The sequence below is a fragment of the Mirounga angustirostris genome, unplaced genomic scaffold, assembly GCF_029215605.1.
Source record: "Mirounga angustirostris isolate CCGP_5_RB_7025 unplaced genomic scaffold, mMirAng1.0.hap1 SCAF_17, whole genome shotgun sequence".
Lineage (NCBI taxonomy): Eukaryota > Metazoa > Chordata > Mammalia > Carnivora > Phocidae > Mirounga > Mirounga angustirostris.
Window position 1 is genome coordinate 26,540,995 of NW_026991725.1, and position 26,557 is coordinate 26,567,551.

Below are 26,557 nucleotides of genomic sequence, written 5' to 3' on the forward strand. Positions count from 1 at the left end.
CCATAAATAAGGAGACATGTTTGCTCAACAACCAAAAATAATCATGCGTTACAGAGTGATGAATCAAGCTCAGCAGCCTTGAAAGATGAAAAATATTTTGCCATGTAAAGCAGGGACTTCAGAGGTTAAATGTGTCATTTATCACCACCCCTCTAAGCACCCTAAAATTAGTGTTAATGGATAAAACCTGTATTGGATGAAGAGAACAGGAGAAGGGATTACAGTAACAAAATCTCGGAATCTAGAAAATAGACAAAAAAGTAATCTTGGTACTTTCCCAGGGAGAAGCCAAGAAGCAAGCAGATTCACACAGCAGGACCCTGGAAGCCTCTGGAATAGGAGCCACTAGGCACTTCTGAAGGTGGAGGGCAGGTGAGCTAGAAACAGGAGGATAAATGGGTCAAAAGTCTGTATAAAAAGCAAGGATACCTCCATAGCCCCTTTCTATCCCAACCCCACCTAATGCCAACCACTCCTCCTTTACCTCAGGAGAAACTGGAGGTGTACTCTGGAGAATTTACCAGAGGGACTAAACCCTGAGGGACCAAGCACAGCTTGGGTAAGGGTGGGGTAATAAACCGACTTAAGTCAGATTAACAGATTGGAACACTCTCAGTCCCCTTCCTCCACATAGTTTCCTGAAAGTTGGTAGCTTTTCATAGGCCAGGCAGGAAATTAGAGGCATCCTTCCTGAGGAAGACCCTACCCAAGAAAAAAGGCCTAAAGATACTGACATTTGAGGTCCCCCAATAAAAACAGCATATTCACCAGATTATTCTATAGTGAGACTCAGCAGGGGAAAAACCCCCTGCTGTACACACACACACTCACTTTCCAATCAGCTTCTTAGTGACTTACTCTTAAATATTAACCAAAGATCAAGAACCACAGACATTTGAGGGAAGCCTCTGGCATAAAGGACAGAGATAAGACAAACCAGGAAAAATGCAGCTGAGAGGAAACAGAAATGATGATGGAAATGGAAGAATTGTTAAAGCCATGAAATATTGTGTCTTGAAACAAGAACAAGAGACTATTCTTTTAAAAAGTATCCAGAGTGGGGCGCCTGGGTGGCTCAGATGGTTAAGCGTCTGCCTTCGGCTCAAGGTCATGATCCCAGGGTCCTGGGATCAAGCCCCACATCGGGTTCCTGGCTCAGCGAGGGGCCTGCTTCTCCCTCTCCCTCTGCCTCTCTCCCTGCTTGTGCTTTCTCTCTCTCTCTCTCTGTATCTCTGTGTCTCAAATGAATAAATAAAATATTTTTTTAAAAAGTATCCAGAGTTACTAAAATGTATGCAATTTTTAAAAAACTAAATAATAAGATTGGATAGCAAAGTTTAGGAAAATCTCAGAAAGTCAAAAAAAAAAAGAGAGAGAGAGAGACAGAAGTCAGATGAAAAATAGAATGAAATACATAGGAAAAAGAAGAGTTCCAGAAAGAGAAAAAATGGAGGGGAGGAAATCATGAAATAAATAGAAAATTTCCTGGAAATTTTCTGAAGAACATGAATTTCTATGCTGAAAGATGCTGCCACATGCCCAATCCAACAGATCCAACACAGCCACATGGAGGCAGAACATGTGATATTGTAGCCTGCTAGAGAGCAAGAGAAGAGCCTAAAAGCTCTGGGGGAAGGGGTAGGAATCAAATAGCATCCAATATCCAGAATCAAAACAGCATTAGACTTCTCAGTAGCAACACTGGAAACCAGGAAATAGTGACACAATACCTTCAAAGTGCTGAGGGAAAATTATTTGCAACCTGGAATTCCATACCCAGCCAAATTATCCATCAAGAATGGGAGTAGACTAATGATGTTTTCAGACATGAAAAGTCTATGCATCCTGTCTCAGGAAATCGCCAGAGGATGTGTTTCACTAAAATGAAGAGGGAAGAAAAGAAGAAGGGAGACAGACCCAGTGTGAACCACAGTCACACCTCTTACTATCTTGCGTGACCTTTTCCAAGTTACTCAACCTCTGAATGGCAGGGTTGTCTCCATTCCGAAACAGGCCTGACCACACCCACTTCCCAGGGTAGCTGTCAACACAGGGAAGCTCCTTCCCATCCTGTGTCCCACCTCCCACGCCCTTGCTAATAGAGGGTTCTTCTAGGATGACCCTACCAGGGCTTCTGAGCTTTGCTGTTTCCTGGACTCCTCTGGCTGTGAGGTCCCAGGAGGTCCCTGGGAGACACCTTCAACCCCCTCCCATTAGTTCAAGAACAGAGACCACACAGGTTTGCATCAACCAGAAAGTCAGCTTTATTAGCCCACCACCAGTGGAGGGGAAGGGGAGACAGCTGGAAACCGCGCTGGGAGAACAGGGCCCTGGCCCAGGCCTTCAGGAGGTTGGGGCCGGCGGGTGGGCAGGAGGCTCTAGAAGAGGCAGCTCAGTGCTTGGAGCTCTGGCCCTGGTTGAAGCTGGATGAGCCCTGCTCCTTGAGGATGGGCCGGGTCTGGTGGCCGGAGGAGGAGGAGGAGGAGGAGGAGAAGACTGTGGGAGAGAGGGGTGGGGGTGAGAAGGGCATTGGGAGCTAAGAGGCCCCACACAGGGAGGGCTGGGGTCTCTGGGGCGCCCAGGACCCTCAGGAGCCTTACCATTGTGGGAAGAATAGGAATGGCTGGACGCTTGCTGGGAGGAAAGGCTGTGGGGAGAAAAGGCAAAGCGGTTAGATGTGCTGGGATCGCAGAGGGGCTGGAGGGAGGTGGAGGGGGCTGGGCACTCACTGGGCGTCCTCGCCCTCCAGCAGGCGGCGGTAGGTGGCGATCTCTTGCTCCAGCCGCGTCTTCACGTCCAGCAGGATCTGGTACTCTTGGCTCTGCTGCTCCATCTCGCAGCGCAGCTGGGCCAGCTGCTCCTCCACGTTGCCAATCAGGTCCTGGATCTGGGCCAGCTGCATGCAGTAGCGGCCTTTGGTCTCCTCCAGGCTGCTCTCCAGGGATGCTCTCTGTGAGCGGGAGAAAGAAAGTCAACAGAGGTGGTCACTCTTGCCCCCCCAGGCCTCTGGGCATGTTTCTTGAGAGGTATATGGATTGTGACTCCACCTGGGCTACTGGTGGGCCAGACAATGTGGAGGAAAGGTATTCCATTGTTCTGGGCCTTAATTTCTGTGTCTATATAATGGATATAATGATCCCTCCAGTCCCACTCCTGGAATAAGTGAGGCAGAACTGTCTTGTGGCAGTGTTAAGGGCCTGGTGGCCCTTACTGGGGACTTGGGGACTGGGGCTGGGCGGGGTCCTTCATACCATGCTGAGCTGGGACTGTAGTTCAATCTCCAGGCCCTGGAGCACCCTCCGGAGCTCGGTCACTTCACTGCGGCCACTCTGCACCAACTCGCTGTTAGAGACCACTTCTTTGTTCAGTTCCTCAGTCTGCGAGAAGAATGAAGAGCAGGTGTGAGACGCTCCAGAGGTGCTCCCTGGCTGGGCAGTCCTGCAGGAGGGCTGAGGACCTGAGCCCCACCTTGCTCAGGAACCAGGCCTCCGCGTCTCTGCGGTTCTTCTCTGCCATCTGCTCGTACTGGTCGCGCATCTCGTTCAGGATGCGGCTCAGGTCCACGCCAGGGGCAGCGTCCATCTCCACACTGACGTCCCCGCCAGTCTGACCCCGCAGGGCAAGCATCTCCTAGGAAGGGATGGCAGGAGGTGGTCAGCTCACCTGACCCCTTTCCTGGTTCCTGAACCAGCCTCTCGCAGCCAGGGGTCAGCAGCGGCCTCACCTCCTCGTGGTTCTTCTTCAGGTAGGCCAGCTCCTCCTTCAGGCCCTCGATCTGCATCTCCAGGTCGGTCCTGGCCAGGGTCAGCTCATCCAGCACCCGGCGCAGGCCGTTGATGTCGGCCTCCACGCTCTGGCGCAGGGTCAGCTCATGCTCATACCTGGCAGGACAGAAGTCGGGGCATCAGGCTCCACCTGGGAGGCTTCTGAGGCTCAAGACCAACGGTCCCACTGCTTGCCTCCTGCCCTCTGCCCCGCACGCAGACCGCCACGGTGGTTGCTCACTTGGTCCTGAAGTCATCAGCTGCCAGCCTGGCATTGTCGATCTGCAGGATGGGCTGAGCGTTCTCGATGGTGGCAGCAATGATCTACAGAGAGGGTGGAAGGACAGGCCTGTTAGCCAAGACTCCACTGCTCAGGGGGGAAGAGCAGAGAGGGAAGAAAGGTAGCTCCCCAAACTTGAGGGTCTCCTAGCTGGCAGGTCAGGCCCTCCGGCCAGCCTGGGTGTCTTTTCCACCCAGCTCAGGGTGTGTGGAGGGATGCCCCCAAGTCTCCTGCCACCCCATCCTCCATCCCAGGCTGAGAGAAGCTGAGGGTGCAATGCACACTGGCAGGGAATAAGAGAGTCAGGGCTCCAGTCCCAGCTCAGATACCTCAATGCTGAAAAGGGACCCTCTGCCACCAATTCTGAGTGGCCTGTGTGGCCTCTCCCCCAAGGTGGGCTCAGTCCCCCTGTTTGTAAAATAAAGATGCTAGAAAGTGGTTTTCTAAGGGCCGCTGCAGCCATGACCTCTCTCAATGCTCTGCCCACCTGCGCCGCCCACCAGGCCCACACACCTTGCTCCGCAGCTCCTCGATGGTCTTGAAGTAGGGGCTGTAGTCCTTGGTCTCACTGGGCCGCTGCCTCTGGTACCAGTCGTGGATCTTCACCTCCAGGTCGGTGTTGGCCTCCTCCAGGGCGCGCACCTTGTCCAGGTAGGAGGCCAGGCGGTCGTTGAGGTTCTGCATGGTCACCTTCTCGTTGCCGGAGAGGAGGCTGCCATCGCCACCGCCGAAGCCCCCGCCGAAGCCCCCGCCGAAGCCACCTCCAAGGCCACCACCGTATCCTCCACCAAAGCCGCTACCCAGGCCCCCCCCGAAGCTGCTGCTGCTGCTGAAGCCGCCGCCATAGCCGCCCCCCAGGCCGCAGGCCCCCCCGGAGGAGTAGCAGGAGGTGGAGACCGACAGGCCCCCGTAGGCGCTGGGGGCCCGGCAGGACCCTCCGGCCAGGACAGAGGACATGCGGCTGGAGCCACCGCCGATGCAGGAGCCCTTCATGGAGCTGGAGGAGGTGAACTGGCGGCTGCAGGTGGTCATGGTAGAGGAGGGAGGTGAGTGAGTGAGTGAGTGAGCGAGCGAGCAAGTCAGCAGAGAAGAGAAAGGTGCTCAGGAAGGCTGGGAAGATGCTGGGGCTGCTCAAACCCCAGGAACCTTTTATAGGCACTGGGCAGGCGGGGCCTCCCAACTGCTGACTTGCGGGCTCCCCTGCGGATTTCGTCACTCCAGGTCCCGTCCAACTCCCCACTCCGGATCAGGATTATTCAGCCTGGGGTCGACTCACTTCACTGGGTGCCACTTGAGTTCCCACCCAGGTCTGGGGGTGTGGGCCGAGAGAAAAACACAAATGCGAGTCGGTCGTGACTCAGGCTGGGCGGCGGGAACCTGGCTCTCCGTTCCTGGAGCCTCAGGGGCCAGCGGGGCCTTGGCACAGGCAGTCTGTGGCAGCCGCGTCCCCAGGCAGTGAGTCAGCCCATGACGGACTCCCTGCCCCACGGGACAGCCTTGGCGACAAAAGGCCGCAGCAATCATGCCAGCCCGGGGCTGTCTCGGGCTGTGCGGTGGGGTCCTACGTGCCCGGCGCTGGACAGGAGAGCTGGGGTCATCGTTTCACTCTGCTTTGCGCGCTCTGCGGCCTGAGACCCCTTGCCTCCCCTCTCTGGGCCTCGGTTTCCCCTCAGTGAAGTGACAAAGGCTGGACTGGGTGATCTCGGAGTCCTTTCTCGTTCTAAAAATTCTCCGACTCTCTTTCCCTTATTGGATCCAATCCCAGTTTCAGAGGCTGCCTTTGAACCCCCAGTGTCCTCAGAAGTGTTGGGTACCATGGACCCAGCATGTACCATTGAGCGTCCCACTGTGCCCCTTACAAGCCATGCAGCATAGGCAGTCAGTCTTGGGCCTCAGTTTTCTCATCTGTAAAAGGGGATGACACACCACAGAAGAACATGCACACAGGACCACACCGGCAACTCCCCAACGGTGGCCCTGCCCCCAGGTTCCCCATCCTTCCTTTGCAACCAGCTGCCCCCTCCTGCCTCCTCACACCCACCTCTGCACTCTGGCACCTCCCTCCCACAACCCTGCCCTCTCCTCTGTACCCTAATACTCCCACCTTTTGAGCAGTCCATCCCCAATGCATTGCCCTACTTAATCATGGATGCCCACCATAAACTGCGGTGGGAGGGAGTCCCCCCCCCCGCCAGTAGTGCCATGTGTGACCCCTGACCCCACCAGGGACCCCCGAGTTCCCACACTGGATCCAGGGCTCCATTCCCAAGTTTTCTTTTGAGGATCCACAGATTCCAGGCTGGTCGTTCAGTGGAAGAGAGGGTCATTGTATACCATGCTGGGGTATTGTCTGGAGTGCTCTGTGTGTACCACACAATTCCATGAAGGGCAATATTCCTGCCACAGATTCATAGATGAGGCAGCTGGGAGGTTAAGGGGGCTTCCCAAGACCCCAGTCAAGGGGGAGCTGAGGTTTGGACCCCTGCCTGTCTGCTTGTTCAGTCCGAGCCCTTCCCACCATCCTGAGCCACCTCTCTCTCTATGTGCCGCCAATATGCATGATTGTCTTGAATTAGCCCTGTGAAGCGGGGAGGAGAGAGGGAGAACCGGAGGGAGGGGGTGATTCGCCCAAAGTCATTCGGCTTTAAGAACCCCGGGCTCAGGATGTCTCCACTCATCCATGATGCTTTGCAGGCTGGGACCAGGTAAGTCCGTTCTCATTTACCTCCCCACAGTGCCTGGAGTGAGCTCTGCCCACGGTGGGCATGGCCTTGGCCTGAAGGCTGGAGGCAGGATTGGGGGGGAGGATCTAAATCCCAAAACAGAAGCGTCCTCAGTCGGGGTGCTCTGGAGGGTGACCCACAGAACTGGCCACTGTCCTTGCTCTAAAGTGCCTCTGTGGGCTTGCCTCAGCCTGGGCGCTGCTGGGTGATACTACGGGAACCAAGGGACAGGAAATTCACGCCGTGTCAGTCATTCAGCTTGTAGGAACAGGGCCCAGCGGTCTGAGCAGAGCTGGTGCCCAACACACACCTCCAGGGCCAGGTTTGGGAGACAGGACCCGATACTCCCCTTCCCAACCCCCAAAATGGGCCAAATGGGTCCTAGAATCTTGGACAAAACCCCTGCCATCCCAGGTGTCAAGACCTGGAGTTCAGGTCCAACCAGACTCATCACCCTCGGAACGAAAAATGACCTTTGAGGCCACCAAAGGCAACCAAGCCCCAGGCAGAGAGAGTGAAAGACTTGTCCCGGGTTAAATAGCACGGAAACGAGAGCAGCAACATGAACCTGGCTCCAGCACGGTTCCTGAGGTTCACACGGACTATCCCCGGGGTCTCTGGGAGCTCCTCCCTCTCTGCCTCAGCACGCTCTCCACCTCCCTCCCTTCCGATTAGTGCCCTGCCCCTTCCACCGCTCCTGGAGTCCGGGTGGCATTACGCACAGGCCCAGCGCTGATGGCTGGGGATCCACGTGGGCTCAGAAGCTACAGGAAGTTGCCGACCAACCCATCAAACCACTCAGACAACACCACAGACCCAGCACCCACCGTGTGCCTGGCACCCAGGGCATGGGGGGCGGGGAAGATGATGACACAGTCTCTGACCTTGGAACCCACCATGTGACCCTGGAGAGAAAGCTGAGGCCGGGAATAGAGCACTGTGTGGCAGGAAACCCCAGTGTGCTTGGCCCACGGAACGCAGCTGGATAATCGTTCCCCGACCCTGAGGCTCAGCAGGAAAGGAAGGAGTAATCGGGAGAGGCTCCAGCTGGGCCTCAGAAGATCTGAGCCGGCAGAGAAGGAGCAGGGGCATTTATTCCATGCCAGAGAGGCGAGCCTGCCCAGGGTTGCTGAGAGCCAGGATCACTAGGTCTGCGGGCACAGGGACTCCCACCAAACTGTCAGCCCTCCGGGCTGTGGGTTCTTTCCCCCACCCGGGCCTCTTTCCTCTCTCCTTCACCTGCCCCATCTCAGATGTGAGGTCATCTCATACCTGAGTTGTCTGGGAACTATTACAGGCATGCCTCAACATGCAGTGATTCCCCAACCTGACTGATCACCAGGATCCCCATACCAATTCCCGACCTGCTCTGCCCCACTGTTTCAGCATTGCCCAGGACAAGCCTAATCGTGGGGACATTTTACAAGCTCCAGGGGAATTCTGCTGACCAGCCAGGCTGGGAAGCAGGAGGCAGCCTGGGGGGAGGAGGGAAAGAGGGGGAGGCCCTAAGGAGACTGAGGGGAGAGAGGGGGCTGCTGCAGGGTCCCCAGCCCATGGGGCTTCAGGGCAGGGTGAGGAAAGAGAAGATCCGCAATGAGCCAGAACAGAGCGGCAAGCAGGAGCCAGATCTGGGCTGGACACTCAGATACAAAGAACCAAGCAGAGAGGCCCTCAGGGCGTACTTATGGACAACCCCAATACTGTGTGGCCAGGCCATGATGGGGTTCAGGGGGCCTGCAGGGAGGGAGCAGGCTCCCTGGGAGTGAACAAGTGTCCCCAGTCCGGGCTCTGGCCCCACGATCGGTCCCAGGATCTGGGTGAATCTGTGAGTGCCAGATGGCAGGTGGTCCTGTCAACTCCCCCCGTGTTTCATGCCCCCCTTCCAAAGGTAGGGGCTATCACAGCCCATCACACTGGTCTGCAAAACCAAGGGGCCCTCAGGGGAAACTGTTCCCTCAGGGGAACCCTCAGCAGAACCAGATCGAGCTCGGTCACAGTCTCTCCGTTCTCAACCTCCCACCCACCCTGCATAAGGACAGCAGGAGTATTGTCAGCCCCACCACCTCTAAACTGAGGTCCTCCAGGGTCCCTCCAGGCCAGGGCATGTGTCTCCTTGTGCCCAGACCCAGTGCGGAAGCACAGAGTGACGCCGTGTCCTGGACAGAGTGTTACTGCCACATGGTCTCCTTGCAGAAGGCGCTGCCGGCTCACACTGTCAGGGTGTGGGCGTGGCAGAGGAAGAGTCACAGGGTCTGGCTCCGGCTGGCCCTGGGCCTGGAAATCAGGTGTGTGTGTCCATCACATGAGGGTGGGTAAGGCCGCGCTGAGGGCGGTTACAGACCTCACTGATGGGGCTGAAATATTTCGTGGAGGGCGATGGGTGGACGTGGCTGAACTGTGGAGTCCCACAGCTGGGTCCCCCAGTCCAGCCACAGGCACACGTCCCCAGCAGCCTGGGTTGGCTCGGGGTGCCTGGACAAAAAATTCCAGCCACCAAAATTCCCCACACCATCCCCAAGGGTCCCCAAGGGGACTACAGGTCTCAGCCCCCAGTCACTCCCTCCTGTGGCCCTACCTGCCCAGGTGTGGCTGAGCATTCCTAGAAAGAGTGGGGCTTCCACTCTCTGGACCCAGGACCATCCCCTGGGGACCCCCATCGTCCTGAGCCCCACCCTGAACCACTTTGTGGACAAGGCCTTCTTCCCCAGCAGAAGGGCGCAGTCCAGGGCTATCTCTGACCACTCCCCCACTGTGACCCCTCCCCACTCAACCCATCAGTAGGGGTGGGCCCCCAGAATCTGCAGGGAGAGAAGGCCCCTGCCTGGGAGCCTGGGGCAGGGCAGGGGGTGGGGGCTCTCCTCTACTCTTCCCAGCACAACCCAGAAAGGGCTGAGTCATGGATGCTTGGAGCCTCAGTGTCCCTGTCCACACAATGGGGCACTTCTTCCCAGACCCTCCCTGCTTCCTGGGACTGTTGTTCAGATAAATGAGATCACCTCCAAATGAGCCATCCTCAACCTGGGGCTGGTTCTTCTGGTTGGGGCTGGAAGTGCAGTGGGGCCTGGTGGGAACAATACCTCTCCCTGCCTGCCCTCCTTCACTGCTGGGAGACACCGGCCTCTGATGGAGCGGAGTCCGCACTCCCAGCCTGCTCTGAGCCCTGCGGTCGCCTCTGCAGACCCGGGCTCCGGACTCTAGCCGGTCACAGCCGGTCGTCCCTGCCACAACAAGGAACTCGCTGTCCTCGTTGTCCCCGGGATCAGGGCTGGAAGGACCAACAGCTGGGGCTCATCTCTCGCCTCAGTTACTGTAGCCTCTGAGGTACGGAGCAGGCCTGGGACCTGTCCAAAGTCCCACACCCACCTGCTCACCTCACAGACCATGCTCTTATCACCACTAGTCCCCAGCCCTGCACCACCCCGCCCCCCAGGCAGCAGGGGCTCTGGCCGATCCTGCCCAGATCAGTCTCCAGGCAACAGGAGGGTCCTGGTCCGATTCTGCAACAGAAGAGAGCCCTAAGCCTGTCGGTGAATTGGGGTGGGGGTACCCCTCCTCTCGTTAACCCCTTCCTCCCACCCCCACTTCCTGAAGAAAACCAGGAAGCCTCACCCTGCCCAGTGGTTTCCAGATTTACTCAAAGGAAGACTTCCAGGTATTGGGGCTCCTCCCCAGCTGGCTCATCGCCTGCCACCAGAGTGAAAGGGGCTGGGGCCCAGGGGGTCCTGGGAGGGTCTAGGGCAGGACCGACCCTCCGGCTTTCCCGGGATGCAGTTTCCCACCCTCCCCCACCTCCAGGCTACCCGGGAGGGTGTGCGGCTCCCCGCCCCACCCTGGCACACCCCCAGTGCCCCCATCCTGAGCAGCGGCTGGGCATTTGAGGAAATATCCCTGAGAGAGGCCCCACCCTTTCTCCCACACCTGCCTGGGGCCAACCTTCTCTAGAAGCAAGGTCTGCAGTTCATACTCCTGGGGTGAGGCAATGGGAGTACCCCTGGGGGCCCACAAACCCCTTTGGGGGGTTTCCTGAGACTCACAAAGGAACGTGGGCCCTAACCACCCAGCCTGCCTCCCCACCTTCCCTGTGCTCATGCCTCTTCCAGAAGGATCCTGACTCCGGTCTTTGCCCACCCCCTGCCCCCTCTTGAAGAAGGGCATGTCCCACAGGACCTCAGAAGCAAGTGACTGGATGTGTCATCCTTTAGGACTCTGGCTCCCACGACATCTCCTCGGCCATTTATGGATGAGAAAATGAAGCTCAGCAAGGCAGAGCCACTGCCCAAGGTCATGGACCTACTTACAGGGCAAGAGAAGGTCACCTGAGACCTTCCCAGGTATGCTGGCCCCACCCAAAGTCTGGCACTGCCTGGACCACCCTCCCAAGGATCTCTGACCCTTTGGAGATACAAAATGGCTCCCCAAGCTCTGCCCAGACCTACTTTTTACCATGATCCTAGATGACCCTTGACCTCCAAGTCAACAATAGTTGGTGTCTGCAGACTCCTCCCCCACCCTCAGTTTCTCCCCAGTTCACCCATTGCTCACTAGGGCCCACCTCAGTGGCCACAAGTAGGACACATTCCATATCTGAATCAACAAGCTTTATTGGTCAGGCAGAGGGGTATGGGAAAGGGACTGAAGCCAGGAGCTGAGGCTGCAGGGCCAATGGGGAACTCTGGGGCGCTGGCCAGGGGGAGCAGAGTTCTCAGTGGGTGGTCTGGTGGACCTGCTCGCGGGAGGAGATGACCTTGCCATCCTGGACCTCTTCCACAATGGTGCGCACCTGGCGGGTGGTCACGGCTGCAGGAGACAGACCATCGGAGGTGGGCAGGGGCCCAGAGACCCTGGCTCAGCCCCCAGCCCCCTGAGTGGAGTCAGCTCTCTTTCCCACAGCCACTTGCTGTCTACGTTTCTGCTCACCTCTCAATATCACATCCAGACATGTGTCCCTCCTGCTCTTGCCACTCCCTCTTCCATCCTATCCCTGTGCCCCTGGATGAGTCTGGCCTCCCAGATGGCTGGTTTGATCCTGACTCACTGTGTCCTTCTGCAAGACTGGGCACTGCCCAACGGAGTCTGTCTCCTGTCTCCCCCACCCCCAGACTGGGATCTCCAGGTATGCATCACCCCCGTTAGACTAGATACCCAGGGCCAGGATCTTATCTTCCCCATCAGACTGAGATCTGGAGGACAAGGACCACGTCCTTTCTCCCATCAGACTAGAGATCCCAGGGACAAGACTGCTTTTGCTCATCTGTAGGGTCTCAAGAACAAAGACCATGAGACTGTTTCCCTAATCTCCCCATCAGAAGAGGGTCTCCAGAGCTAGCACCATGAGTCCCCATTAGACTAGGATCTCTAGGATAAGGACCATCTCTCTGCCCTGCCCCCTCATCCAATTCCCCTGAGCATCAACCCTGAGCCCTAACAGGTCCTTTCCCCCGCCCCTGCTGAGGATCAACCATCATTTCCTGGAGCTCCTGGGGACCCTCCCCAGCAATCCGCAGATGGGTTGCCTGCCCCGTGCACCCCCAACCTCAGCTACCGAGATCCTTACATTCTTTGGGCTTGTACTGAATCAGGCTGGAAAAAAAAAAAAAGAGAAGAGATTAGATTTGGGTCTGAGAGCTCCACCTCCACCCCAGGCCCCCAGCCCCGGCCCCCGGCCCTGGCCCCCAACTCACTGGGCGTCCTCGCCCTCCAGCAGGCGGCGGTAGGTGGCGATCTCCTGCTCCAGCCGCGTCTTCACATCCAGCAGGATCTTGTATTCCTGGTTCTGCTGCTCCATCTCGCAGCGCAGCTGGGACAGCTGCTCCTCCACGTTGCCGATCAGCCCCTGGATCTGGGCCAGCTGCATGCAGTAGCGGTTCTCTGTCTCAGCCAGGCTACCCTCCAGGGATGCTTTCTGCAAGGAGGCAGGAGGATCAGGGGTCAGCGAGAGTAGTCAGTGCCCCCTCCAGGGTCCCAGGTGCACCCCGAGCCTGGCAGCCCCCCTACCATGCTGAGCTGGGACTGCAGCTCGATCTCCAAGGCCTGCACAGTGCGCCGGAGCTCGGAGATCTCGCTCTTGCCACTCTGCACCAGTTCACTGTTGGTGGCCACCTCGCGGTTCAGCTCCTCCGTCTGCAGACAGGATGTAGGATACTGCAGCGTTAGCTTGGGATCCCTTCTCCAAGTCAAACGACCCCGTGGCCTCCATACGGTCAGCCCAGGGCCCATTCTGTGCCCAGACAGGCACCTGGGGCTCTCCTCACTCCCCACAACCCCCCTGGACGTGGTCACCTTCCTGACCTCCCCTGAGCCTCTTAGGCCTCCTCCCAAACCTGACTGTGGGAGCAGTGCCTTCTCACCAGCATCCCACTTCCCAAAGCTCAGAAATCTTTGAAATGATGTGAAGCTTTATCTTTAGTTCCTCTAAGTAGAAGGCATTAGAACAGGCAACTTGAGGACCAGCCAGGATATCAACCAGTCCCTTGGTGCCAGTTCCTAACCTCTTAGAGAGGTGGAAGCTCTTGGGGTCTTTACCCTCTGGCTTTATTCCTTTAGTCCTTTACTCTCCACCCACCCCCAGATCCCAGCTTTGGCCAAGCTCCTGGCCTGTTAATGCAATAGGTGATCCTGTGAGGTCCATGTGGCTCACTGAGATAGGGCACCCCAAGATGCCAGGTACTAGGCATCAGTCAGGACTCAGTCCTTGCCCCCTATACCCTGGGAGAGGCCTCTGGCCTGCAGCAGCCCCCACCTTGCTGAAGAACCAGTCCTCGGCATCCTTGCGGTTCTTCTCTGCCATCTTCTCGTACTGGTCACGCATCTCAGACAGGATGCGGCTCAGGTCCACGCCGGGGGCAGCGTCCATCTCCACGTTGATCTCACCACCCATCTGGCCTCGCAGGGCATTCATCTCCTATGGGGGAGGGGGTTATGGGTGTGGGCATTCAGGCCTGTCCTGATCTCTTACTTCCAACCCTTCCCAGGCAAGCTCTCCAGACCCCTCCCAAGGAGCCCTCCTTCGCTCTGCCTATCCTCTGCCCTCTGCCCCTCTTGTTGACTCTTGTTCATTTGCTCTGTATGGGCTCTGCCCCCACCATCAGTCTGGGGGTTCCCTGAGGAGAGGTTCATGTCTCCCCCATTAGGCCAAGGGCTCTCCAAAGATAAAATCTAATTCTTAGGCCTGTACCCCTAAAATATCCCCTCTAATTCCCAAACTTCTACATAGGGTCCAGGTCCAAAGGTTTGACCTGGAACAGAGACCTCCTCACTTATCCCTTGTCCTCATGAGGGAGGCCAGGATGGGCAGAAGAGGTCCCTGTGGACCCTGGGAGGGTCCCCAGAGGCAGGGCAGCAAGGTGGTACATGGAGGAGGCTACCCTGCATGGGGACCAAGGCTCCGCAGACAGGGTAGCCCTGTAAGGCAACCAACCCTGGAGCACCTGCTCTGTGCTCTTCCCACGGTCTCAGCCCTGGTGCAGCCCCAGAGCCCTGCCACCCCCTCCGCAGCCTCTTTGACCTACTGCCCCACCGCCTCACCTCCTCATGGTTCTTCTTCAGGTAGGCCAACTCTTCCTTGAGGTTCTCAATTTGCATCTCCAGGTCGGCTCTGGCCAAGGTCAGCTCATCCAGCACCCTGCGCAGGCCATTAGTGTCGGCTTCCACGCTCACCCGCAGGGCCTGCTCTGTCTCAAACCTGCAAAAGGAACCAGAGACTTCGTCTTGATGCTAGGACGTGCAGGTCCATGTCCTGGCCAGCACCCGGCCTCTGCCAGGGCTCTAAGAGCTTGGGAGGGTTGATAGGGGGTGGAGAGGGGGGTTGTGGAGTGGAAGCATATTGCAGCCCCATGGCCCTGGGACCACGCAGGGCAAGGCCCCACCCCCACCCAGCTTCCTGCATCTCTCCTCTGCCTCCTGCCTCCCATCCGCCTCCCATCCACCTCCCTGCCTAAGCCCATGACCTTCAGAATCTGCTGCATTTGCCACATGCATGACTAAGAGGTGGACTCCCCCACCCCTAGCTCCTAGCCCTTGCCACAGCAACTGTGGTCCCGGGGTGGGGAGGGGTACCCCAGTTCCTCCCAGCCCGCTGGCTAGGCTCACTTGGTCCGGAAGTCATCAGCGGCCAGGCGGGCATTGTCAATCTGCAGGAGGATGTTGGCATTGTCCACAGTGGCCGTGAGGATCTGGGGAGATGTGAAAGCGGTAAGGTCACTGGAAGGGAGTAGCTCAGCCCAGACCAGGGATATGAGATGGAGCTTCCTGCCAGGAGACCAGGATGTGGCTGCCTTCTCCAGGAGGACTCCTTTCCTGCCCAGCCTCTCACTTCTACCAGGAGTTAATCGTTGGCAGAGGTGGAGCCAACCTGAGTCTGATGGGCTGAAATTTGCCTTTTCTCCCCCCAGGACCTGCCTCCCCCCAACACGGACCCCTCAACTAGAGCAGGCAACCGGCTGGGGTGCCCAGCTAGGAAGAGAAGAAAGGCCCCCAGGGGCAGAAGTTGTCCCAGAATCCCAGACAGAGACGGGGAGGTGAACAACCCCCTCATTTTACAGTTGGGGAGATGGTGCCCGAGAGAATCCTCCAGAAGGGACCCTACAAGACCCCTCACCAAAGAATAGTTCTAAATCAGAAGTCATGACCCCTGCTAGGCCCTAACCCCAGACTCCAGCAAGCAGCTCTGCCCTTGGAGGTTTGCTGAGCCCCATTCTTGAGGGCGCAGTGGGAGGGATGGGGAAGCCACAAAAATCCCTAAATAAGGCACACAGAGGCCTTCCTGAGTTCCCGCCCCCTCTCTCCACCTCCTCCTCCCAGCAGGTGCCATCAGGAATTCACTAGACGCCTCACCCCACCATCCCTCTCTTGCTTCAAGAAGAGAGGTACCCACAAATCTGGCCGCCCCATGGGCCCAGCCTCTACGTGCATCCACTCATCTTATCCTACAATTACATGAGGGGGTGGCAACAAGCCCCACGATGAGGAAATTGAGGCTCAAAGGAGCTCCATGAGGCCTGCTTGTCCCTGGCCCAGCTGCTGCACCCCAAAAAGAGGAATGTGGACCACACGGTGACTCCAACGTGGGCTCCCAGAGGCCAAACCAGCCAGAGCCATGCTGTCTTCGGCTCCCTGAGACCCTGTGGCAGCCCTCCCCCCGGGCTGACTCCAGGCCGTGGTCAAGGGCCCGAGATGGCAGAGGAGAAGGCGTGCTCCCCCCACAGGCCCTGTCCCACCAGCAGGCCCTACCTTGTTCTTCAGGTCCTCGATGGTCTGGTAGTAGGGGCTGTAGTCACGGGCAGGCCCCGGGGCCTGCCTCTGGTACCAGTCGCGGATCTTCACCTCCAGCTCGGTGTTGGCCTCCTCCAGGGCGCGCACCTTGTCCAGGTAGGAGGCCAGGCGGTCGTTGAGGTTCTGCATGGTGGCCTTCTCCCCGCCCCCCAGCAGCCCGTCGACAGCCCCAAAGCCGCCCCCAAAGCCACTGCCAGAGCCGAAGTTGTAGCAGCTGGAATAGCTGCCTCCCCCGAAGCCGCCGCCCAGGCACCCCGCGGACCCCAGCCTGCAGGAGCCGGTCCCCAGGCCGCCCGACAGCCGGCAGGAGGTGTGGGACGAGCCACCCCCCAGGCCGGAGGAGCCCTTGATGGAGCTGGAGGAGGTGAACTGGCGGCTGGTGGTGGTCATGGTGGTCATGGTGGCGGCAGCCGGCACGGAGCAGGAGGGCTAGCGAGGAGCGAGGCCCGAGGTGCGAGTTGCAGCGGGCACCCGCCCGCCTCCTTTATAGGCCGCCAGGTGGGCGTAGCGATCACAACAGGCTTGCTCCTCTGTTTCCATTCCCCTGAGCTTTCATCACCCCTGGCTGCCCGCCAGCTCCCGGGTGGCTGTGGGCCCCCCCCCCCTCCCACCATCGGGCCTTGGCCTCACTTCTCCGAACCCTGGTGCTGGGTGTCTGCACGTGAGGCTGCGTGTCTCTGGTCTCAGGCCTGTCACCTGTGAGTCAGGCAGGCCCTCCAGCTATGCTTTCCCATGACCTAATACGGAGAAGAGGAGAGGCAGGACGTCACCGTCACCAGGCCCTCCCAGGCAGCTGCCACCCTAGCCCGGCCCACCTGGCCCCTGTGTCTGGTGGGGAAACCGGTTGGGGAACCAGGCAGCCCCCAGCCTGAGGCCACTCTCCTCCACCACGCACCACACGCAGTCCTGGCCCTGGGCCTGCGGCCGGGGAAGGAAGGGAGGACCGAGACCCTGTCCCACCTTGGAAACTGGACCTAAACCCACTGGGCTCACCACACAATACAGTGCCTCTCAGGTTACCACCCCATTTTACAGATAAGGAAACTGGGGCTTAGAGACGGATAGGGCCCCGCTGCCCCCACCTAACTGCAGAACGGGGCTGGTGGGGCTACGGCCTCCTTCATCCCCCACTCTGCCCTAGCACCCAGCACTCCCCCGGGGCCCGGCACACTGCCCCCGCCCTCTGCAGAGCCCTGACCCCAGCGAAACACGCCAGGAGTTAGGATTCCATACGCCCAGTTTTCTGACACTGCCCCTATCCCCAAAAACCCCGGTGACCCAGCCTCTGCCTCTAACCTTTCCCCACCACCCTGCTGTAGGGGAGTGTCCTGGGCCAGGGCAGGCAAAGAAGAGTGTGGCTGTAGTTGAAGACCCAGCAGGCTGGGAGGAGAGCATCTTGGTAAAAGGGGACTGGAAAAACGGTGAGGGCCATGTCATCTGCCACCCTCCTTACCCCTCCTGTGCCCGAAGAGGCCTCGGGGTGAGGTGAGGGGCATATACCTAAAGTCCTGGCCACCTGGAAATGCAAAGGACACGGACTAAGGGTCTTCCTGAGAACCCCCAGCCGGTCTCCTCCCCCGAAGCCTCCCCCAGAGGCCCACCCAGGCCCCTGATGGGGCCCCTCAATATGGGCCCTGCATCACCCACAGCCCCGCGCTGCCCTGCCCACCACTCCCAGCCTGGCCCTGGGTCCCAGGGTCCCCGCAGGCCTGCTGGATGGAATGTGGTCATGTCTCAGACTGCTGATGGCTTCCACGTCCCGGACAGGCCCAGAGAGCCCCTGCCAGCCCCTGAGAGAGGTCCCCCCACAGCCCAGCCGCTGCCAAGCCACCAAAGCAAACAGGACGCCCCCCACGCTCACATACAGAGTGGCCACCCCGCCCCACATACACCCCGAGTGGGGCCGAGCTGGTTTCCGGGGCTGGCTCAGCCCCTGCCACCCCCTCTCGTCCATCAGCACCTTGGACCACACCTTGGGAAAAACCCCTGCCCGGCCCCCCTCCCTCTGATCTTGAACCCAGACCTGCCCCAGGCTGAGGCAGGGAGTTCCCTGTAACAGGCATGGCTCCCCAGAAAGTCCGTGCGGCCCTCCTAGGGACCAGCCCATGGGTACCCACAGGGACCCACGGAGTGATTCTTAGAAACTTTCCCAGCTTGATGGGCTGTCCCATCCCTCTGCCCTCACTCTGCTGCCTTCTCTCTGGCCCTCCTGGGAGCCCCAGGCCTGGAGGAGGTGGGCAGAACAGATTGGCAGGTGACAAGGGGCATCCAACCACTCCACAAACCATCCTCCCTCCCCAGTCCCTCAGCACACACTGCCCTACACCAATGACCAGACCAGATCACACGAGGCATTGAACTTCAGGCAAAGCTTTAATAGCAGTCACTGGGGCAATTCCAGGAGGCCCCCTCGGGGAGGGGCTGCAGAAAGCAGATACAGAAAGGCAACTGCATTTGGGTGGTGGCCCAGATGGGCACTCGGGGTGCGGAAGTAGCATGCTGGGAGCCCGAGGCGATGGATACCCCATGTCACAGGTGGAAAGGGGCCTTAGTGGGTGGAGCGGTGGACCTGCTCTCGGGAGGAGACCACCTTGCCGTCCTGGACTTCTTCCATTATGGTGCGCACCTGGCGGGTGGTCACTGTGGCTGTGGGCCATAGAGAAGGGAACACAGGGAACCTCAGGCCGGAGCCCCTCCCCCAGTCTCCCACATAGAAGGGTCCTCGGCATCTCCCCACTCCCTCCAGGCCAGATAGGGCAGGCTCTTACCTTCCCGGGTGGGCTGTGAGATCAGGGAAGAGGAGTACTGGGTGGCCAGGCTGCAGAGAGGGAGAGGGGGGCCTCTCAGGGCAGGGGTGCCGGCACAGAGCCCAGCCCCCTGAAGGAGGAGCAGCTGGGGAGGTGTGGAGCAAGGGGAGAGAGGTCCCGGCAAACCAGAGAGAAATCACAGCTGAGAATACACAGAAAAGATTAGCAACCACAGGGTCAAAGGGCACAGGACTCGTAGGCAGGACAAAAGAAAGGGGACACCCCAAAAGAGGACCCAGGGACATTTAGTGGCTAACCACAGAGTTACAAGGAGAAGCTGAGCAAGAAGTTTTTCCATATCCCAAAGGGCCCAACAAATAGACTATTAAAGCTTGAGAGACTGTGGTTAGACTATAGGTGGACCTCACTATCATCAGGAAGCAAAAAGCTGGAATGCGTGACTTAGCGCGGAGGCTCCAGGACATTCTCAGCCACTTCACAGCAGGGCCCTGATCTACCCTCCCAGCTCCAAACCAGATCACCACCCACCCTGCTCTTTCTCCCATGCCGGGTAATGGCGTCACCAACCACACAGTCATCAGAACCAGAAACCCAGGGTCATCGTCCTCCACTCCTGCGTGTGGTCACTCACCACGTATTGCATCCCGCCAGCGAGCCATGCTCGCCCCCACATTCAGGCAACTAGCCCTGCTGTTTTTAACTACAACACATCCTCTTCACACATTGCCTTCCTCTCCCTGTCTTCCACCGCCGCCTTGCAGTGGGGCTGTTCTGGCCGGACTCCCCGCTCCAGCCTCCTGGCAGGTCTCCCTAACCCCATCGGGGCCCCTCTGATGCATTTCTCCCTATGCAGCCGGAGTGAATATTCTAAGACATCTTGATGATAGTACCACTCCTCTGCAAAATCCCTCCATGGCTCCCCACTTCCCACACGACCTAGTCCAGATGCTTTCATTTGGTCTTCAATGCTCCTCAACAGTGGGACCCGAGCCAGCATTCTCATTTTCACCTCCTGCAAACCTCTGCGCCTCCTGGCCTTTGCCAGGGCTGTCCCCTCCGCACAAACGTCCCTGCCTGGATGCAGCGGCCCCCGCCAAAGCAAGCGCGTGCCCCAGGGCCCCCCCGCTCACTGGGCGTCCTCACCCTCCAGCAGGCGGCGGTAGGTGGCGATCTCCTGCTCCAGCCGCATCTTCACGTCCAGCAGCACCTGGTACTCCTGGTTCTGGCGCTCCATGTCACAGCGCAGCTCACACAGCTGCTGCTCGATGCTGCCGATGAGCCCCTGCAACTGGGCCAGCTGGGCCCCGTAGCGGGCCTCGGTCTCCGCCAGGCTGCCCTCCAGCGAGGCTTTCTGTGGGCCAAAGTAGAGGTGGCCGGGTGAGACCAAGTGCAACCCTTCTCCAGGGCGAGGGCCCAGAAGGGGGACCCCCTGTGTGGGGTTGTGGGTGCGGCCAGCGTCCCGGGGCAGTAACGGGGGTAGAGAGGGCCCATGTCGCTGAGTGTGAAGGGACAGGCTGGGTGGGGAATTCGGGTTCTCCGAGTGGAAGTCTGCGAGGCTGGGCCCACCCTGGGGTGACTTGTACAAGCCAGGGAGGGGGTCAGGGGCCCTACCTTGCTGAGCTGGGACTGCAGCTCAATCTCCAGATTCTGCACAGAGCGGCGGAGCTCCGTGATCTCCGTCTGGCTGCTCTGCAGGGCCTCGGTGTTGGTGGCCACCTCCCCCCAGTTCAGCTCCTTCGTCTGAAAGGCAGGGCGGGTGAGGGGGCTGGAGAAGGCTTGCAGAGGTGAAGCAGAGGACAGGGTCCACCCCCGAGCCCTGACCTCCCAGACCCACTCTCCCAGGCCTCTGTGGGGCTGCAGACACACCTGCCCACAGACACCCTCTGTGCCCACCTGGCACTTAGCAGATGCACCTTGCTTTGCATTCGATACTCCTACTGGGCACTGCTCAAAGACAGGAACTAGATTTTATTCTTTGTGCCTGTTACTGTCCTGGGCGCTGTAGCTGCTCAGTGTGTGTCTACTACGGGCATGAGTTATTCATCCAAACGCACACACACCTACAAATGTGCTGGGAGAAGTCCTAGACAGGGATGACGAGATCTGGATCCGTTCCCAAGCCACCGTGTGGCTTGTGTGAGCTTGAGGCCTCTCTGAGCCTCCCATTCTGCATCTAGACATGAGCAGTGGGTCCAGCTGGTTTCCAAAGTTCCTTCCAGCTGGGACAGCCTGTGGATCTACAAGTTTTCCAGCCCGTACCCGACACCCAGCACACGTATGCACACGTGTGCACACTTGCTCACGCACGCCCACCCACCTTGCTGAAGAACCAGTCCTCTGCGTCCTTGCAGTTCTTCTCCACCATCTTCTCCTACGGGTCACGCATCTCGTTCAGGATGCGGCTCAGGTCCACACTGGGGGCGGCATCCATCTCCACACTGACGTCCCCGCCAGTCTGACCCCGCAGGGCATTCATTTCCTGGGCAAGAGGAGAGCAGGAGCTCAACCAGGGCCGTTCCAGAGAGAGCCCGGGGCCTACTTTCTCTGCCTCCGGGAGACAGGTACAGATGGCAGACAGACAGACACAGACAGCCCAATGGTTCCTCCCCTTGAAGACAGAGGCAGATGTGACTTGTCTCAAACACGCAGGGCTGTGAATATGGACCATCTCCCCCAACACGCACTCGGGGATGGACTTTACCCAGTTCCGATGTGTGCTGGGTAAGGAGAGATGCTAACTCCCCAACATGTCAGGGGATAAGCCAGGACAGCCTCACTCACCGCCCTGACTGCCTGCCTTACCCCCACCACCAACCACACAGTGCGGGCACAGAGAAAGCAGCCCCATGTTGGTATCAGCGCGAAGCCAGCCCTCATTAGGAAATGTTACTCTGCTGGGGGGATGCAATCCCTATGACCAGCCTCAAAGCCAAGCGGAAACACTCTCTGGGCTCCCCTAGCGCAGGCCAGCCCAGAGGTCAGCTGAGAAGGAAGCAGCGGGTTAATCAGTCCTCCTACAGGGTCTGGGATCCCCATCCTTGGGTTGAGCCTTAAGGTCCCTATGACCCCAAGACTCTCTGAAAAAGGGAGCTGGGAGAGGTGGCAAAGTGGTGGCATCAGACTTGGGTGTGGATACGGGTCAGATTGGCTTTGGATAAATCCTTTAACCTCTCTGAGCTTGTTTCTTTACCAGTAAAAGGAGGAAAGAGCACCCTACCCCCAGCACCACTGTGGGTATCAGCTGAGATAATTGCCATGAATCACTTGTAATGTGCTGAGCAGATTCTGGTTGTTGTTATGACTATCACTATTACAATTAATTGAAGTAATTAGCATACATGGTCTTAGGCTGATTTGCTCATTAGATAATTAACTGCCACCACTCAATAGACTGTGCCTTGAGGGACAAGGGCAGTATCTTTGCAGGGAGAGGGCCCTCCAGGCTTCATGCAGGGCCCTCCGAGGGTCTCCCAGGGTCAGAGCCAGGAACCCACCAGAGATGGGCGCTGGACTGAGGGCGTGGCCCTTGCCCAGGAGGATTTGGGGGCCCTGGCCTTGCTCCTTGTAGGAGTTTGTCCTGCATTCCCCAGGGCCCGCCTCACCTCCTCATGGTTCTTCTTCAGGTAGGCCAGCTCCTCCTTCAGGGTCTCGATCTGCATCTCCAGGTCGGCTCTGGCCAGGGTCAGCTCGTCCAGCACCCGGCGCAGGCCATTGGTGTCGGCCTCCACGCTCATGCGCAGGGTCAGCTCCGTCTCGTACCTGAGAAGAGTGGAGGCATGAGCCAAGGAGCGCCCCGGGACAGCCCCTTGGACACACAGAGAGCTCTGGCGTGCTGCGCCCGACCCACCACCAGCCCCCGGGGGGCAGCCCCGAAGCCCAGACTCATTTGGTGCGGAAGTCATAGGCTGCCAGGCGGGCGTTGTCAATCTGCAGCACCAAGCTGGCGTTGTCGATGGTAGCCGCCAGGATCTGGGGGGCATAGTGGGCTAGGTGAGCAAGCATCGTGGGAAGACCCTGCAACACCCTCCTTGCAGCCCTTTGGAGAATGGGCCAAATAGAGGAGATCTCCCCCTCTGTGCACCCTGCCGGTACGTGAGGCCAGGAGAGAGACCCATGCGATATTCACCCCTCTCCTGCCCAAGCTGCATGGACTCACTGTCTCCTCCCCAACTAAACTGACCTCTAGGCTCAGTTGCCACCTCCTCCAGGAAGCCCTCCTTGACTCCCCATCTGGGTCCCTCCTTCGGTCACACCTCCTTCCCTGCCCATCTCTTTCACGGCACTTCTCCCAACTGTGATTTTTCCATGATTTCTTCAGTTATTTCCTCCAATGGACTCTGCACTCCAGGGGGACAAGGCCTCATCCGTGACCATTCTCTTCGGAATCCCTAGCCCTGGGCAAAGTAGCTGGCCCACATTCAGCCCCCAGGAAACATTAGTTTAATTAAGAAACCAATTAATTAATTAATAAGATTATGACCAGCCCCACCTGAAACCTGGAGCAAAGTTTTCTTTCACCACAGGGTCATCTGAGAGGTTTAAACGAGAACAGGGAAGGGGCTCTGGAGGGAGCAGAGGGTCGGTTATTATGACTACTGCTGTCATTGTGTGAGAAATGCCAAGAGGCTCCACTAAAGAGCGGTTGGGCGGCGGGGAGGGGGGAGGGGAGAGGGAGGCCCCTAAATGCTGCCCAGAGGGAGGAGAGAGGAGATCTCAGTGGAGGTGGCAGATGCGCTAGGAAGAATCAGGACATTTTTAAGGCTCCGGGCTGACGTGCAGAAAGAAGTAAGAGGAGGCAGCCCCAGCAGGCAAAAGTCGCCCCAATAGCCTCATTCTGGGCATCTGAGCCCCCTTGACCTCGGTCAGGTCCTGTTTCCAGAGCGAGCCCAAGGGCCAGTTTGTTACCCATCCCTGGCCTCAGTGGCCTACAGACCTGCCTCCCACCCACTTCTCTGCTCAGGAGGCTGATTGGGCCTAGCAGGGGCCCTTGTGAAAACCCCCACACATGCGGTGACTCAGAGGGGCAGAGGCCTGATGCTCCGTGCACTGGGGGTTGGTGGTGAGCAGCTGGTTGACCCCAAAGCTCAGAACGCTGACTCACCAGGGCTCCCCTGGGTTCCCCACTGCTCAGACCAAGCCCGGTATCTGATCTGGCACTCCCGGGAGCTCTGCTTCCAGGGGGCAATTGCAGGAATTCCCTTCCTGGCTGAGGTCCTGGGCAGGAGCAGGCAAAGCCCCTCACAGGGCAGCACCAGACCTGGTTCCTCCACCAGGAAAGAGCAGGCCCCAGCCTGGCCTCCCCTAAACATCTCCACATTTCTTCGAACGCTCACCTGCGTCTGGGGGCTACGGCACCAGAGGACCCTCTAAGGGCAAGGCTTGTGCAGAAGACCCAGATGCCACGTTCACAGAATGCCAAGGCCCTGTGCTTAGAGGTCATGAGCATGTGGGTGCATGTTGTGTTCTTCGGACTAACTGAGAGAAATGCCTTCCCGTGGAAGCTTCCAGTCTGAGTAGGAAGACATAGCTCCTTCCCTCAGGGACCCCCAGAGTGACCATTATGGAGAGAGTGAGGAGGACCCACAATGAAACCACTGGCGAGAATATGCCAGACTCTGTGAAATCAGCGCAGTGAACAGGGCATAGACTGAGCCACAAAGTGTTGAAGGGACCCCAAGATCTGGGGATAAAAGGCAAGTGCTACCCATTCAGGAGGGCTGCCTGGAGGAGGTGAGACAGGCAGAGAGCCAGAATGGAATAGTAAGAAGGAGATATCCAGCCCTCTCAGCCACGCCAAACTCACCCACCTCTGTGCCTTAGCCCACACTGTTCTCTGTACCGGGATTGCCTTCTGCGGCCTTCAGGGTTCTGAAGCCTCCCCACCCACTCCTCCATCACTCACCCCAAATACACCCCCCACACACAAAGGGAGAACTCCAGTCTCCCTGCATATGGGATGCTCTCCACGCCTGGGACCTGGGACTGGCACAGGACTGGGTTCCCCAGCGAGTGAGAGAAGAGTGACAGAATGAATGAACAAATGAATGATGGAGACCCAGGGCAGAGAAGAAATGTTCCAAAAGGTTCAAAGTTGGGAGGGATCCCAACTCTGAAGCAGATACTAAGGACAGAGGGCAGAGGGCAGGGAGCTGCCTGACCCACACACCTTGTCCCACAGCTCCTCCATGGTCTTGAAGAAGTGGCTGTAGTTGCGGGCGGGCCCGGGCCCCTGCTTCTGGTACCAGTCGTGGATCTTCACCTCCAGGTCGCCGTTGGCCTCCTCCAGGGCGCGCACCTTGTCCAGGTAGGAGGCCAGGCGGTCGCTGAGGTTCTGCATGGTCTCCTTCTCGCTGCCCCCCAGCAGGGCGTCCGAGGCGCCAAAGCCGGAGCCGAAGCCCACGCCGAAACTGGAGCCGAAGCCCCCACCCAGGCTCCAGGTGTAGCCCCCGCCGAGAAGCGGGACGAGGCGACCGACATGTTGCCATAGCTGCCGCCTCCCAGGAGGCTGGGGGCCCGGCAGGCGCCCCCAACATGAATGGAGGACATCCGAGAGAAGCCCCCACAGGGCACACACAGGCCCTTGATGGAGCCGGAGGCGGAGAACTGGCGGATGCTGGTGGTGGTGGCAGCCATGATGTCCACAGGTCAGGAGCAGGGTCTGGTCTGGACAGAGACCCCAGGCAGCCCTTCATAGCCAGGCTAAAGGGGGGCTCGGCCCCCGGCCCTTGAAGTCAGAGCCAAAACCCCAGCCATGTAATTTGCTTCTATACCAGCTGCCCAGGGCCTGGGGCTCAGGCCGGACATGCGGAGTGCATCCCCCGGGGCTCCCTCCCCTGCCTGTTCCTGGCCTGGGCAGGTGGCCTCTTAGCAGCCCATTGTCCGTTCAGAAACAAAGGTGGTGTTGGAGTCACAGCCCCGGGGTAGGGTGAACCTCCGTCCTCAGCCAAATTAGGCAGCTGAGCTCATTCCTGAGGTCAGTCCGGAGAACCCAGCCCTGGGAGCCAGACGGGGCCTGGAACAAGGCTCCACAGGCCTGGAGCCCGGAGGCTGGTCTGACCCCCCAACCAGCATTCCTGGGCCCCAGGGAGAGGGTGGAGAGATTCGGAGTGACACCCTCTCCCAGGTAGAATGTGGCCCTGAGAGAGCACCCCCAGGCCGAGAGGGGGTGGGGGAAATCCACCTCTACCCCCCAGCTGATGAGTCCACATCTGTGGGAGGGGACACAGCCCCTGGCCTGGGGGATCGGGATCTGAGGGCAATGGACACTGCCGCTGGCCTGAGGGAGCTCTGGATCCAAGCCTTACAGGAAGTCAGTTCACAAGCCTCAGTTTCCTCATTTGTAAAATGGGGGTAATTCCTGCCTCCCGTGGTCTTTGAGGGAATCTGGAGAGGTGGGGGCATCGGGGAAGCTGGGGACAGGGGTCTGAGACCAGAGGGGAAAGAATGAAGCAGAGAAGGAAAGCCACTCTCCAGGGGCCCCCTGGAGGAGGTGAAGCGGGATCCGTGCAGCGCGGTACCTCGGCTAGCCTGCTGCGCCCCGGGGAAGGGCCAGCCCAGCGAGGGAGCAGCGCCACCCCACATCCTGGCAACCGGCACCCGCCCGCGCCCAACAAGAGATTACAGCCTAATCTCCTCGGCGCTAACGACTTAGGTGCTGCCAGGCCACTGGCTCTGGCACCAGGCCTGTCTGAATGGGGAGCTTCCAGGGGTGGCCAGGGCCTGAGGGACAGCAGGGGAGGGCGAACCTGCCTC

At 58.8% G+C, this 26,557-nt stretch overlaps 3 protein-coding genes across 4 annotated transcripts; all 3 read right to left on the reverse strand.

The window, feature by feature from the left end:
• Window positions 1-2,283: 2,283 nt before the first annotated feature.
• Window positions 2,284-5,203, reverse strand: KRT16 (keratin 16). Its single transcript, XM_064583630.1, has 8 exons — window positions 4,558-5,203; window positions 4,006-4,088; window positions 3,725-3,881; window positions 3,469-3,630; window positions 3,252-3,377; window positions 2,730-2,950; window positions 2,601-2,647; window positions 2,284-2,496 (listed from the first exon to the last, which is right to left on the reverse strand). Exons 1-8 carry the CDS (start codon window positions 5,074-5,076, stop codon window positions 2,393-2,395), a joined length of 1,419 nt encoding a protein of 472 aa, XP_064439700.1. The 5' UTR covers window positions 5,077-5,203; the 3' UTR covers window positions 2,284-2,392.
• Window positions 5,204-11,469: 6,266 nt separating this feature from the next.
• KRT17 (keratin 17) lies at window positions 11,470-16,596 on the reverse strand. Of its 2 annotated transcripts, XM_045888044.3 has the most exons (9): window positions 15,996-16,596; window positions 14,856-14,938; window positions 14,292-14,448; window positions 13,507-13,668; window positions 12,762-12,887; window positions 12,449-12,669; window positions 11,772-11,819; window positions 11,730-11,734; window positions 11,470-11,564 (listed from the first exon to the last, which is right to left on the reverse strand). In XM_045888044.3, the coding sequence occupies exons 1-9, from the start codon at window positions 16,434-16,436 to the stop codon at window positions 11,470-11,472; spliced, it is 1,338 nt and encodes a 445-aa protein (XP_045744000.3). In that variant the 5' UTR covers window positions 16,437-16,596. The 2 variants fall into 2 exon arrangements, with proteins under 2 accessions (XP_045744000.3, XP_045744001.3); XM_045888045.3 differs by lacking the exons at window positions 11,730-11,734; window positions 11,772-11,819 and adding an exon at window positions 12,322-12,347.
• A 1,834-nt stretch (window positions 16,597-18,430) lies between these two features.
• On the reverse strand, window positions 18,431-25,722 carry LOC123854723 (keratin, type I cytoskeletal 42-like). Its single transcript, XM_045890218.2, is given in 9 exon segments — window positions 18,431-18,683; window positions 18,806-18,855; window positions 19,936-20,156; window positions 20,417-20,545; window positions 21,123-21,284; window positions 22,408-22,564; window positions 22,692-22,774; window positions 24,972-25,235; window positions 25,238-25,722. Coding segments are annotated over 9 exon segments (1,365 nt in total). The 5' UTR covers window positions 25,439-25,722; the 3' UTR covers window positions 18,431-18,585.
• Between the last annotated feature and the right edge of the window lie 835 nt (window positions 25,723-26,557).